The sequence below is a fragment of the Magnolia sinica genome, chromosome 10 (assembly GCF_029962835.1).
Source record: "Magnolia sinica isolate HGM2019 chromosome 10, MsV1, whole genome shotgun sequence".
In the NCBI taxonomy this organism is placed as follows: domain Eukaryota; kingdom Viridiplantae; phylum Streptophyta; class Magnoliopsida; order Magnoliales; family Magnoliaceae; genus Magnolia; species Magnolia sinica.
In genome coordinates, this window is record NC_080582.1 from 17,257,582 (window position 1) to 17,272,274 (window position 14,693).

Consider the following 14,693-nt stretch of genomic DNA (forward strand, 5'->3'; position numbering starts at 1 on the left):
GGATCCCACATATGCTGCGTATGCACAGCAGGTACGTGCACCCGTTGTGCATCGAACTAAGGGGACCAGTCAAGCTTGGTTGACCTGAGCCAAAGAAGGAAAGTTCTTTCCTTCTTTTGAAATTTTCTCCTGCCTACTACAGACGAACGGACTGGTCCATTTTCGTCTAATTATGGCCCACCATCACGACCCAAAGGATCAATCTGAACCACCCATCTGATGGAGCACCCACTCTGACCAAAACATTGCCTGGTCCACATGAGGAAGAGCACATGTGTGGGCATAAACACGAGCACAAGTGGGCTGAGTGCAACCATTCTTTTTCCAAAAACAGAGAATTTCCGTTTTTCTTGCCTTTACACGCTGGCAATCCACGTGAAACTTGCTCCCGAGATCTCAGCCATCCATTTGAGTGAATCTCATCCCTCCCTTTTAGGGCTCTATCAACTATGGCATGAGTTTTCAACTCCCGTCGTTGCCTCAACTGAAACCCAAACCTATTAAGAAAAACACTAATGGTCGTTCATTTTGTGGGTCCCACGGTGATCATGGGACCTATCCACACCATCCATATGCATCAAATCACCAGATCAATCATCCGTTGAAATTCCACCATGATCGTCCAAGACTTCTTCTCGTATTGACCAAAAAACCCACCACTATACGTGGGTCCCACTGGCTGATCTAAACCATCCATTAGGTGGACCAGGATCCTAGAAGATCACTCCTGATGTCGGATAGGAATCATGCAAGCCATTCATGGCAGCCTTAATCAGATCAACGAAATTTCACTCACATTATGTTAAGGACTGAAACGAAGTTTAACTAATCGGCGATTAGTTGTGATCGAAATTTCGGGGAGGGGATTAACGTGGCTTATCAATGCCACCCTTTTAGGGTTTCCTTTCAAAAGTAAAAGGAAAGAAAGAAAACGAGAAAGGTGTTGCTTCTTGCTGTCGCACCAAGTTTTGTTGGGTTATCGGGCAAGTCCACTCGAGCCTGGTCTAGAGAAGAGGAGTCAGAGGAAGAAAAAGGAGAAAGGTGAGGGTGAAGATAGAAAGAGGAGAGAGGAGTGGAGGCCACGACCAGAGTTCTGCTACACTCATCGTGCCGCATTGAGTTCCTGCGACGTGCCCAACTCATTGCCGTGACAAGCTCGACTTAGGCACTGGCTGGCCTAGGGTGCTGGTCGGAAGAGTAGAAGGGAGAGAGAGCAGAAGGAGAAGAAAAGATAAACAAGAGAGAAAGGCGGGCTTGAGCTGGAGTCGTAGGCTATTGCACCTGGTTGACTCAGTTGAGTTTCAGGGCACGGTTTGTGCACGCCTGGCTCGGCCCATTCCGGATGTCTTCTGGTCCAAAAAGGAGGAAAAGAGAAGGAGTAAATGAAGAAGAAGAGAGGGGATAACAATGCTAAGTCAAGCTAACTCGCTGACTCGACCGAGTCGAGTATTCAGCAAGAACAGAGGCCTTGGCTTAGGTCGTGGTTGCTGCTGGAGGTTCCAGCAAGAAGAAGAAAGGGAGAAAAGAAGGAAGAAGGAAAGGAAGAAAGGTAGGGAGGGGTGGTTGTTCACCACCAACAACAACCAACCGAGTTGGCTCAGTTGAACTGCATCGAGTCGGGCTGAGTTGCGGCCCCAATATGTTCACTCAAACTCTATTTAAGTCCAAACGGGTTGAGCTAGGCCCGGTCTAGGCTTGGCTGAAATTCCAGCTAGAAGAGAGTAGATAGAGAGAGAAGGGTTTGCGCAGGACTGTTGTGTTTGAGTCATTGCCGAGTTGACTCAGTCGGTCTCTACCAAGTTCGGGGCTTGTTTGAGCTTAGGTAAAATCTAATCAATTCATTGAGTTATTAAATTCTAGGTTGTTTAAGCTATTCTAAAAGCTGATTCCCATGTTTTTGTTGTAGCTTCTATAGTTAAGCTTGGAGATATTTAGTTCTTAGTTGAAGTAGAGATGAGGACTCACCCTTTGAGCTTCCCACTGAAATTTATTAATCTAATCTTAGATGATGCCTTGATCCCTCCCATTGAATATCTCCTAAGTTACTTGATTTAGTTACTTATCTTACTATGTGAATATGTTAATATGTTGTACAATTGATTCCTGAGTGAGATAATGGGCATGTCTCTTTAATTTTTAGCAAGCATAAATGATTAATGTTCACATGTTATTTCCATACGCATCACCTATTAATTAATTGGATGTTTGCTATTCGCGATTATGTGATGGGTTGAATGGAACTTGAAAGGAACTCACCATCTTGTAGTCCCTATTTACCTTGCAGGGCTTGGATCGCATATTTGCATTACACGACTTGGACCGCATATTTGTCCTCATGGCTTTAATGGATTATTGATGCCCTTTTGTAGCTTGTTGGTTAAATTCGCATATCTTTTTATTTTCTAGTCATCTTACGGTGTTCAGTCGTATTATGATTTTCAGGTGGAGTAGGAGTTCGCTTATCGATTTTCTACTCATCTTGCGATGTTCACATACGATATGATTTTCGGGTAGTCTAGAGTCTGTGTGTTGATTTCTCTTCATCTTACTGTGTTCAATCGTATGATGATTTTTAGGTGGAGCTGAAATTCGCTTATCGATTTTCTAGCCATCTTGTGGTGTTCACATACGATATGATTTCTGGGTGAAGTAGAGTTTTGTATGTTAGTTTTCTAGCCATCTTGCGGTGTTCAATCGTACTGTGATTTCCAAGTGGAGTGGGAGTTCGCTTATTGATTTTCTAATCATCTTACAGTATTCACGTACGATATGATTTTCGGATGGTCTAGAGTTTGTATGTTGATTGTCTCTTCATCTTGCGGTGTTCAATCGTACTGTCATTTTCAGGTGGAGCAAGATTTCGCTTATCGACTTTCTGACCATCTTACAGTGTTCACGTACGATATGATTTCTGGGTGAAGTAGATGTTTGTCTGTTAATTCTCTCTTCATCTTGCGATGTTCAATCGTATTGTGATTTTTGGGTGGAGCTGAAGTTTGTTTATCAATTTTCTAGTCATCTTGCAGTATTCACATACGATATGATTTCAGGGTGAAGTAGAGGCTTAAAGTTTGATTTTCTAGCCATTTTGCGGAGTTTGTATGATTAATTATTAGACTATCTGAACACATCCACTTGCATTGCGATTTCTATTACATTTCCTTAATGTTGAAATTATGTTGACTAGCTTATTTTTGAATATATGATCATGACTTTAAATTGCATTATTTAATATATCTCTTCTCATATATTGTGATTTATGTTGGATTATGAATGATGAGTGTGTAATCTTAGAGGGTACTCCTCACTACGATAGTCATTGACGCTATCAAACCGTAACAATTGATGCAAGTGTAGAGCGAGTCAATACCGTTCACTCGGTCGCTAGAGCAGATCGGTTGGCTAAGGAGCTAGACGGGGTCCCTACGGCCCATGCTAAGCTCCATCATTAGTCGATAGATTTCTATCTTTATTTACTGAACTTTGTTATTTGGGATTGTATAAGTCCTGTATGGGCGCTACATTTGAAATTTTGTGATGATCAGAATATTTTTATACAATGCATAGTTTATTCCGCCAACATTTGCTGTTAATTCTGATTAATGATGAGAAATTCAAATTTACACTGAATTTTGAAGGCTAACATTCGGGTTTTTGGAAAACGAGTCATATACTCGAGTTCCAAAAACCGAGGCGTTAAAGTGGAGCAGCCACCAAAGAGTTTTTATTCTTCCCTAGTTTATTTTTCATGCTTTGTTTAAGAGATTTGGTTTCAATCATGTCTATGGCTGGCTAAATGTCTTGGCTAGGGCTAAGAGATAAAGCTTGTAGCATATTTAGATAATTATCTTGCTTTAATTCTTATTCTTATTGGACCTCATTGATTTCTAGTTTGATAATAAAGAAATATTTTCAGTTTTCTATGGATATCTTCTTTTCCTATTTTGAAATTATGATATTGGTAAATCCTATTGTTCACCATCGTCTCCTGGGCATGGTAGGGTGATAAAATCTCTTTCAATCATCACAATTCTCCTCCATTGAAAATTAGGTCAATGAAAAGTTCAAATTTTATTTAAATTATTTTATCTTCCAATTGGATAGGATAGGACTCCGATTCCAATTGTGTTCATTGAATCAAGTAAGGTTACATCTTGATAACTACAAGTGGATACTTGGCACCCTAGTTTAGTTCCCACCTTTAAATTCATAATTTTTAATCAACATTATTCACCATTACTCTCAATTATTCATACTTCAATTTAGATTTATTTTTATTTTTTTTAGTTCTAGTTATTTTCAGAATACGTACAAGTTTAGTCCATGTGGATTCGACCTCGGTCTTACCGAGTTATTACTACATCGCGACCCTACATTTAGGGTTGTGAACACTATGCCGGGTTGTCCACGCTGAATTTGCGAAATATGATCAAATCAATGGTCAAAATCCCGTTTTAATTTCGTTTTTACTATTTATAGTATGTTTTAGTTTGGTTATGATTTTTCATCCGTTGGGCTTTAGGAGTTGCGTCCAACATGAAAAGTGCTTAGAATAATTAGGAATATAACGTGGTTGAGCCAAATATGACACTTACTATTTTGACCAAAAACCATGAGGTCTAGTGGAAATCACGATTGTCAATAAATAGTAAGTTTACTATTTATAGCAAGTCATGATGTCTAGGAGTTTTAGTTATAGTATGATTCCAAAACTTCTCCCTAAGGTCCGCAGCCTTATTTAAAGAGTTGTAATCTCGTTTTTTATTATCAATAAAATTATTCCAAATTTTTTAGAAATTATTTTCTATTTCTCTCCTTCTCCTCTTGGATTCAAGGCATCTCTTTGCGGAGTCCAGAGAAGTTCCGTGGATTCCGAACAGTTATCCCTTGAGGAAGTCGATGCTCGACCTCAACACATCCTTCCCTGTATCGCTATTAGGCCGTGACGACTCTATGGGTTGACTCAGTTGGACAGGCAATCCAACTAGTTTGGATAGTACCACTAACCAAAACGGCTCAGCTCTGGTCCAGGTTTTAAAACATTGGCACGAAATTCTGCATATCTTATTAGGGTGGAAATTTAATTCAGATTTACATTGATCTTGAGCACTGGACCAGAGGGGCCCACCATGGGTTGCACCTGGCCCAATATCACCTCCATTGGATGATCTTTAGAACCGGCCCCCTCTCACATGGAAAGAAAAAAAAAAACCACTTTCTTTTAGAGGGGAGAGCTAGAGGGGAGAGCAAAGGTCAATCTACTATAAGGCCATGATTTGGATTGTCTATATCAATCAACATGCTGTGGAGAAGAGAAAACCACTTTCTTCTTGTGTAGATTGAAAGGTGTGACCAAATAATCTACTTTCATCTAGTCTTTAAAATTGAGGTCGTTAAAGTGAGTGTGTACTCTATTAATTAGAGGTCTTACGGTCAAGCAAGAAGTGATGATCTGAGCTATTTATATAAAAGGCCACATTGGTGATGATGGTTATTGCCTTGAAAATCTTCAAGATAAAATGATCCGGAGCTTTCATTCAATGGCCCACAAAATAATATTTGAGGAAGTTCATTCTGTAGTCTCTTCTTCTACCTTAGTGCATTGAGGGTTCTCACTTGTCCCGTAATTTTAATTATATATAACTGGAGTAGTATTTGGCTAATTTTACCAATGTTATTAATCCTAGTAAGAGGCATTAAGAGCATGAACTTTTAATTTTAAAAGGTAATTGAAATGTGGTTGACCATTAAGGGCAATTTTGTCATTTCTTTTCTTTCATGCAAATATCACCCTCCATGTCCCTTCCCCTTCGTGTGTAGTCTATACTAATGATATAGATTAGGGAGTTCTTTTGTCAAAGATCTTTAGGACCCACTATAATGATGGTGCGATATTCACTCAATGCATATGTGTTGAGGGTCAAATATTACATATTAGACCTCAGTTATTACTGAATTTTATGAGCATGATACTGTTTAACGATCCGATTTAATCGTGTTTGTAATGCAAGGTATATTTGCGAGCTTGGACCGAAAAAAGGTGCTAAAAGCTAAGATTTAATGCTCAGAATTTACTGAAGCATGGGATGGACCCCAGGAAACAGAGATCGATAGATATACACGCCAGAAATATGAGAAAACTAAGAAACTGAAGCTCAAGTGGCCTGAAAAATGTCCAAAATGCAAGATCGCAGGATTGTCACCATCTGTTCGGCTCGAAACTTCATACAGGACCTGAAGACTATATATTAACCGTACACGTCGAATTTCAAGCCTCAGATCCCTGTGAAAGTGGTCCGATGGTTAGATCAGCCCACCAAATATCCGATTTGGGGCCCACTTGATACCTAGTATGTTTCAAGTTTAGTCTCAACCCCTTAAAGGGGGTGGCAAGGCAGATGAATAGAATGGATCTCTCAAAAGCATCAAGGTGGGGCCTACCGATGTGAGTGCATGTGCACAGCACATGAGCACCCGCTGTGTATTGCGCCAAGGAGCTCGGTCAGCAGGCCATTAACCGAGCACTCCTTCCTCAAAACGGATCTTCCGTTTTCATGGCTGCAGCGTCCGCACAGGGACCTGCAGTTGGGGCCCTGTGGGCCACCATCATGGTCCATATGATGAATCTGGACCATCCATTAGAATCCCAAGGCCCATTTTATCATCGCCTAGGTGACGAAATTTAAAGAGGACAGCTTGATCGGTTTTTAACTGTTCAAACATGGAACGAACGGTAGAAAGAAAAGTTCTGTAGGCCACACCGAAACCGCTCCAAAACCTCCATTCTTAACAATTTTTCGAGGAGAATATAATGGACGTAATGGATTTCTCTTTTCCCATCAATCAGTGGGCCACCATCCATCACAGCGTCGGCTACGTACGCTCTGTTTCGCGGAAGGGACGTGCGGACGTTCTTGTGGGCCACCCTCTAAATTGATCAATTTGATCCGGACAGTCCAATCGAAGCCCAAGGACCCTCTCACCTCGGCCTAGGTGGATAATTTCAAGAAACTATGTAGATAAAATTTCGATTGTCCAAACGGAGGAAGGACGGTGGCTATACAAGTTCCGTGGGCCGCAGCATAGAACGTCCAAGAGTACCCTATTCCAACTGAAATTTTGAGGAGAAGCTAGTGAACGGAGTAGATCTCCTGTCTGAACTCAAGAATGGGCCCCACCGGGAAATCAGCGTAAGAGGTCTATTCCTGCTGCGATTTGAACTACGAAAAGAGGTCAGTTGGTCTTCCACCGCAACAGGGAGTGCGTAACCTCTTACGCACTCCCAGCCACAGCCTTATGGTGTCTATATAAGAGAGAGAGAGAGAGAGAGAGAGAGAGAGAGAGAGAGAGAGAGAGAGAGAGTGTGTGTGTGTTCACACCCCAAGTGCAGGGTTGTGATGTAGTAATAAACTCGGTAAGACCGAGGTCGAATCCACAGGGACTGAAACCTGTACGTTATCTGAAAATAACCAGATCTAGAACTAGGCTAAGATGAAATCTAAACCAATTGTGATTTGAGGAATAATGGTGAAATATTAATCTAAACTTAAAGAATTCAGAGAAAGGGAACTAGGGATTCAGAGGATCCACTTGTAGAGATCAGGGAGATCTTATGCCTGCTTCATGGATATTATACTGAACTTACTTGATATAGTTTTCAAGAGATGAAAGGTATAAGAATTAGGTATGATTCCATCACAAATCCATGCCTAAGAGACAAGGTAAACAACAGAACTTAGACCAATCCATAACCAACTAAAAGATGTATAAGTGTTAGGAAGGATTCCATCATCCAACCATGTCTATGAGACGATGGCAAACAACAGGGTTTCCAAACATCAAAATAAAAGGAAAGAAATTATTCAAGCCATCACAGATTTACTGTACTTTAAATCACAACAAACCATTAATAACTAAAAGAATTTCTTAAATCAAAACAAAGTCAATCAGTTCAGTTCAAATCAAACCTGTAGAAGCTCCCATCATGCCACAAGCTTCACCTCTTAGCCCTAGCTAAGGGATTTAGCCTAACATAATCATAGAAAAAAGAAGAAGAAAAAAAAAAAAAATACATAAAAATTTCAAACACTTCTCTCTCCGCCTCTCTTTCTCTATCTGACGTCCCCTATTCAAGCATGACCTCTTCTCTACGTTTGGAACTCTTTTTATAGCTTTTGGAGTGGTGAAAATCGGATTTGGGAAGCTATCGCAGGCACAGCGAAAGCCTTTTCGCAGCCAAGTTCGGGGCTTCATAACTCTCGCGTTCCTTGCATTATTTCTTTAAAATCAGCGTCTCTTGAAAGTGTTTTGGCTGGCCTACACGATGGACGGTTCAGATCTGCCATATGATCAAAGATGGTGGGCCACAACTGCTTGGAAAGTCCGATTTCGCAGACGTGCGTAACCTTTCGCACGTCCGGCACTGACGTGATCGGTGGGCCCCACAGAGGTATTTTCTAGGAAATCCACCCCGTCCATTGGATTCAGGATGAAATTTCGGTCAAGAATGGGTGGTTTTGAACGTCCATTGACGTGGCCCAGAGAAGAAATCACCCCAAAAATCATTTTTAACGTCGCAGGACCGCCTGTTTGTGGCCTTTGTATCACGCACATGTGCATGCATGGGTGTAAAATCTCAGCAAGGTTTTGTAGTAGTCGAGGCCCTCTACACGATGAACGGTTTGGATTTCCCACTGGGACAATGTGTGGGGCCCACTAGCGTCCGCAAAAACGGATAGCGTCCGTCCGTCTCACCGCGTAAAAAGGCAATTTTCGTATTTGGGAAGGAGACGCGGGTCAGCGATGCTGACCCGCTTTACGTCGTTCGGTGCGCAGCGCGTACGTGTACACGTGCAGTGTACACACCTCAATACAAGCCCCACTGTGATGTGATTCGAAAATCTGATCCAGCCATTTACTTTCTCATCTTATTGAAACCGTCGAGACCAAAGTTGAGACAGTTCCAGATATCAGGTAGGCCCAGAATCAACGGTTTATGGGCTGATCTGTTAGTTGGGGTACTTCCATAGTGATCCAAGGGCTGAAATTTAATACGGTTAATTTATGGCCCTCAGGCCATGTATAAAGTTTTGAGTCAATCAGATGGCGAGAACTATGTGATCTTGCATTTTTCACTAATTTCGGGCCTCTTTAACGTGAATGGCTTGATTTCCTCGAATCCCTGATGTGTAATTCCATCGATCTTGATCCCCTGGAGTCCGTCCCTTGCCTTGGGTGTCATCAGAGCGTTAAATCCATGATTTAAGCACCCTTTTTCAGTTCATACTTGTAAATACACTCTGCATCACAAAACACGATTAAGTCAGGCTATTAAACGGTATCATGCTTGTAAATCTATACAATAACTGGGTCTGATATGCAATATTTGACCCTCAACAGAAAGAGAGAGAGGCTGTGGAGGGGGCATCTTTTTCGGTGGGCCAGCATCGGGGACGTGAAGTGCAGCCGTAGAAGCGAATTCACAGCCGGCCATCTGTAGAGTTCTTTTCTTCCTTTTGTTTTTTTTAATTTCAGTTTATGATTTTTAAGAGACTTTAGTTTAATCATGATTATGAGTGGCTAAACCTCTTAGCTAGGGTTAAGAGGTGAAGCTTGTAGCGTAATGGGAGACTTTTTGCTTGTGCCTTTTGTTTAGACTGAAGTGATATTGATTTTGGTTTAATTAAGGGAATGTTTTTAGTTTTTAATGGGCTGTTGTGACTAAAATTACAATGGGTCTGCGATAGCTTTGAGCATATTCCTTTTCTGTTTATAATTATGACGTCAGGAAGCCCTGTTGTTCACCATCGTCTCCTGAGCATGGTTGGATGTCGGTACCCTTCCTAACCTTCATATATCTGCTGATTGGGTGGTAATTAGTTTAATTCTATTGTTTACTTTGTCCCCTAGGTATGGTTTGGTGATGGAATCCATTCTAATTCATACATCTTTCATCTCTTAAAAACTATATCAAAGGAAGTTTAGTTTGATTTTCATGGTTACACCCTTCAATTGGATGAAGATGGGACTCTAAGTCCAGTTGAGTTCTTGAAGCAGGCATAAGATCTCCTTGATCTCTACAAGTGGATCCTCTGAATCCCTAGTTTCCTTTCCCTGAATTCTTTAAGTTTTAGATAATTATTTCATCATTATTCCCTAAATTATAGTCGATTTAGGTTTTATCTTAGTCTAGTTCTGGTTCTACTTAGTTTTAAATTACGTACAGGTATCAGTCCTTTGGGATTCGACCTCGGTCTCACCGAGTTTATTACTACATCACAACCTTATACTTGGGGTGTGAACAATATGTTACACCATCACCCGTTGCATTGCATACAAAGAATGATTCACAACCATAAAATCAAAAATAAATAAATAAATAAACACCATCCAAGTATGTTGTAAATTGTAGCCCACTTGAGCAGTGAAAATGTATTGCTTTTTGGGCCTTCCCCACTCTTATACTGTGGACAACCATTAAAAAAAACAAACAATAATAATAATAATAATAATAATAATAATAATAATAATAATAATAATAATAATAATAAACATCCACGTATGTTGTAGCCCACCTGAGCAGTGGAAATGCATTGCTTTTTAGGCCTGCTGGACTAAATAGTGTAGCCCATCAGATTGCAAGCTCTAATCACCCAACTGCTTCATATTGGCATTTGTCCATGTTCGTGCTTGGTAGGGCCTCCACAAGCATTTTTTAGAGAGAGAGAGAGAAGGGAAAAAAAACAATGAAGAAAAAGCTGATGCAGATACTGATAAAGCTGGAGGAAGGCTCTTGTATTCATTAGTCATAGTACCTCTTGCACATATACCGGCCAGAATCAGCCCATCTACCCATCATGTGGGCCACGTGTGTATGTTGGCCTTGTAAAGTCACTCATACTTTTCTAACCGTCCGTCGGTCCCATCTAATTAATGCACCGGCCTGATTTTAATGTAAGGAATAAGGATGGTGTATATGTATCCCTCTCTCTATATGTAAGCAGGCATATGAGATTGGAAGGGAAGAAAAGCAATGTAGAGAAAATGGAGAAGCTATTTCATAAGGCTATTTGGGCCTGCATTGTGTCCTTTCTAGTGTTGCTTGGATCATGGTCTCTTACGATGGATTTAAGGAGCACATACTTCCATACTCCTCTTCAAGGTACATGCACACCTATCTTTCCATTTTAAAATACCTATTTCATCTCGTCTTCTTTTATCTTTTGAATAGGATGGGATACGGTTAGATTTGTGATGCAGGTGCATCTATGTACTGGGGTGTAGTGGCCCACAAGGTTGGGTCTATAAGATGTAGAGTGGCTACGGGATGGATCCCACGGTGGGACCTGTGAGATGGGAGATCTTGGTTGATTTGTCTGGGAGGGTAGAGATAAAAGGATATTCTACTGCTTCCCCAACAACTCTAAAACTTTTAGTGCGTTGGCTGGTACTCCCTGCATTTAAGGGCTTGTTTGGATGCCTGTAAGTTCTTTTAAGTTGTAAGTGACTTACCTGTAAGTGACTTACAGGTGAAAGTTACTTACAGGTAACCTGTTTGGATGTAAGTTGTAAGTCACTTACAGGTAAGTTACTTTTTCTGTTTGGATAACCTGTAAGTTACTTACAGGTAGAAAGCTGTATATTCACATCGAGCATATCTTAGATTGGGGAATCGTTCTAAAATGTTATAATCATATAAAAAAACATGGGATCAAATATGTTATTTTGTTAAGCCCATCAAGATGAATATTTGAGATAATTATTAAGCTAAAACAATCATCAAGTGGGCTATAAAAGTGGGCCCACGAATTCAAAAAATCTATAATATGGAGTAATAACTCAATTTAAGCATTGAGAATAAACTTAAAAACATTAATTGAAAATCTAGTAATTAAATTATTTGCATTCCAACTGTGCAATCTGATGTAATTTCCAAGGGCTAGAGCATCATCAATCCCACTCTATCATCAAAGTTTTTCTCATTCTCTAATGAGGAGTTTGATGCTCAGGATCTAAGAGATTCACAAACACTGATGTAGATCGTTAAATTACTTGCATTCTAACTGTGCAATCTAAGAGATTCACCAACATTGCGAGTACATCACAGGATCACCAACCACAAGCCACAGTGAGACCGACCAGATAAACGATCTACAGGATCACCAACCACAGGCCACAGTCCCTGACGATTTCATGGGATACTGCATCACATGGTCCGTTCGGATTAGAGGCCCTTGACACGTATGAAAAAATATGCAGGTGCGTATAAGTGACTGTTTGGATGCCAGCGTGCCTTATAGAGTAACGTCAAACCACTCCCGTTTTCAAAGGAGAAAAAAAGGGTAGATGAAACCCTACCGTTTTAGGAGGAGAAGAGACGGAAGGCAGTAACTGCAACAAGAGATTGCAGAGATGGAGAGAGATTTGGTGGGTTGGTGCGTTTCTCCCTCTTCCCCTCTTTTTAAAAATCTGACCGTTGAGCCTATAAGTGACTTACAGGGAAGTGACTTCCCACCCCCATCCCCCTGCAGTTTTTTGGTAGATTTGCCTGTAAGTGACTTACAGGTTGTAAGTTACTTACAGGTGATTTTTCTCTCCCAAACACCACCTGTAAGTGACTTCCCTGTAAGTAACTTCCCACTTACCCAACTTACAGGCATCCAAACAGGCCCTAAATGGTATCAGAGTGGGAGATCATTGTTCTAGAGATCAGGGTTCCAATCTCTTTACTGGTGTGGGTGGATGATGCAGGTGCATCTCTACATTAGGGTGGACTGGCCGATGAGGTGGGGTGTTTGCCTTTGATGGGTCACCGACAAAAAAAAAAAAAATCACATATCTTTCTTGCCCTTTGATCGGTTGTTTATATTTTTATTCTTATTTTTTTGCTTGAAAATAAATTGACATGAATGTCAAAAAGGGTTCAAAATATCATCCAGCTATGAGATGGAGAGGATTGGCCAATAAGAAAAAAAAAAAAAAAATCTTAGGCAATTGTCCCTCAAATGTGGCCCATCATACCAACAGTATGGAACACCCAAACATGCTCATAAATTGTCCAAAATAGATGTGCCATAACCATATAATTGAACCATTAGCATTATTGTTTTATGAATATGCATGATACCATTAATTAACATTCATATGACTCTACCGTTCCCCATCTAAGTTCATTTAAGAGCTTTTTTTTCCTAAAAACTGTCTATAATTTTTGCTACATCTATTTTTTGTAATTTCTCTTTGAATTATTTACCCTTCAAAAATATACACCCAAAAAAATTATTTTGACCCCAAGAGCTGATAATAGTTGTTACGACATTTCTACCCTAGATGAAGCACCCTTTCTATCATTTTGTCAATCAAAGCACCCTTTCTACCATTTTACAAATGAGAGCAGATTAGCTATTACTATAGTAACAGCTTAGTAAGTGTTACCCTTACTGTGTGGGGTTGGCTATCTTAATGAATGTGCTCCTACCTATTTTTTTTCAGCTCATTTAAGAACTCTATTCAAACTTAAGCAGATCCAAATTTATGGTGGAACAAACCACTAGAAAAATTGGTGAATGACCATTAAAAGCTTGTTTGTATGCTACAAAAGTTTTGGATCAAGCTAATCTTTGTATTTTTCCCTCAAATCTAATTTTGTTTGAGCTTATCAAACTTAAGCATATCCAAATTGACGGCGACACACCACTAGAAAAAATGATGAATGACTATTAAAAGCTTTTTTTTTATGCCACAAGTTTTGGATCAAACTAATCTTTGTATTTTTCCCTTCATCTAGTTTTGTTTGAGCTTATCAACTGGTTGGATGAGAAATAAACATTACAAATCTGCTTATGGTAGGCCTTGGGAAGTTTTGAATGGTGAGCATTCAATCATCATTGGTTCTCATGGTGTAGTCCACTTGAGATTTTGATATGCTTAATGCTTGGGACCGTGTCCTAAACTGGGCTGGATAAAAAGGATTGAGAGAGTGGATATACAACATATCATCAAGTATCCTCACTCTTGCTCCAGTGGTAGACTCTTAGGAGTTTCAACACACACCCGGTCAAGAGTTTGAGTATCCATAGGTGGTAAAATTCCACTACAGCGTGGGGGTGTTAAAAATAAAAAAATAATAATTAAATAATTTATAAAATAAAAAAAATAAAAAATAAAAAAACAACATATCATCAAGGTGAGCCCTACTTATGAATCCAAAACTGAGGCAGATCCAAGGCTCAAGTAGACCATAAAGTGGAGATTAAATGCTTACCATTACCTCCTATGATATAGTTCACTTGAGTCTCGGATATGCCTTATTTTTTTACTCATACCCTAAAATGATATGGAAAAATGAACAGACGGGGTGGATAAAGGCCATACATCGCAGTAGTCCCTTGGAGCCCCAACCTACTCCGAGGCAGGGAAGTAGGCTTATCACGTCCCATGAAGAGTGTGGTAGGGTAGGTAGGTGGAGTTTTAATAAGGGTGATGTTGTTATTTTAAAAATATATAATACTATATACAAAACAGTAAACTTTCACTAGTGCTCGGCATCCAGTTGAGTCAAACCGAGTTAGGTCCGACCCGGCTCAATTTGGTCTTGAAATAGATCTAACCCAAACTCGACCTGACTTGGTAATGAGTCCAGCATGCCTGACCTGATCTGAGTCCAGGTCTAGGTCTAGCCTAGACTAATCTGG

General features: G+C 40.1%; 1 protein-coding gene across 3 annotated transcripts in view; it reads left to right on the plus strand.

Annotated features, from left to right (window-relative positions):
- Positions 1-11,014: 11,014 nt before the first annotated feature.
- The window catches only part of LOC131258086 (uncharacterized), a 56,247-nt gene continuing 52,568 nt past the window's right edge, over positions 11,015-14,693 (plus strand). For all 3 annotated transcript variants that reach the window (XR_009177863.1, XM_058259145.1, XM_058259147.1), the window contains exon 1: positions 11,015-11,161. Coding sequence is in view for 2 of the 3 variants with exons in the window: in XM_058259145.1 (XP_058115128.1) it covers positions 11,044-11,161 (118 nt within the window). In the remaining variant the exon portion in view is untranslated. The remainder of the gene's footprint in view (positions 11,162-14,693) is intronic.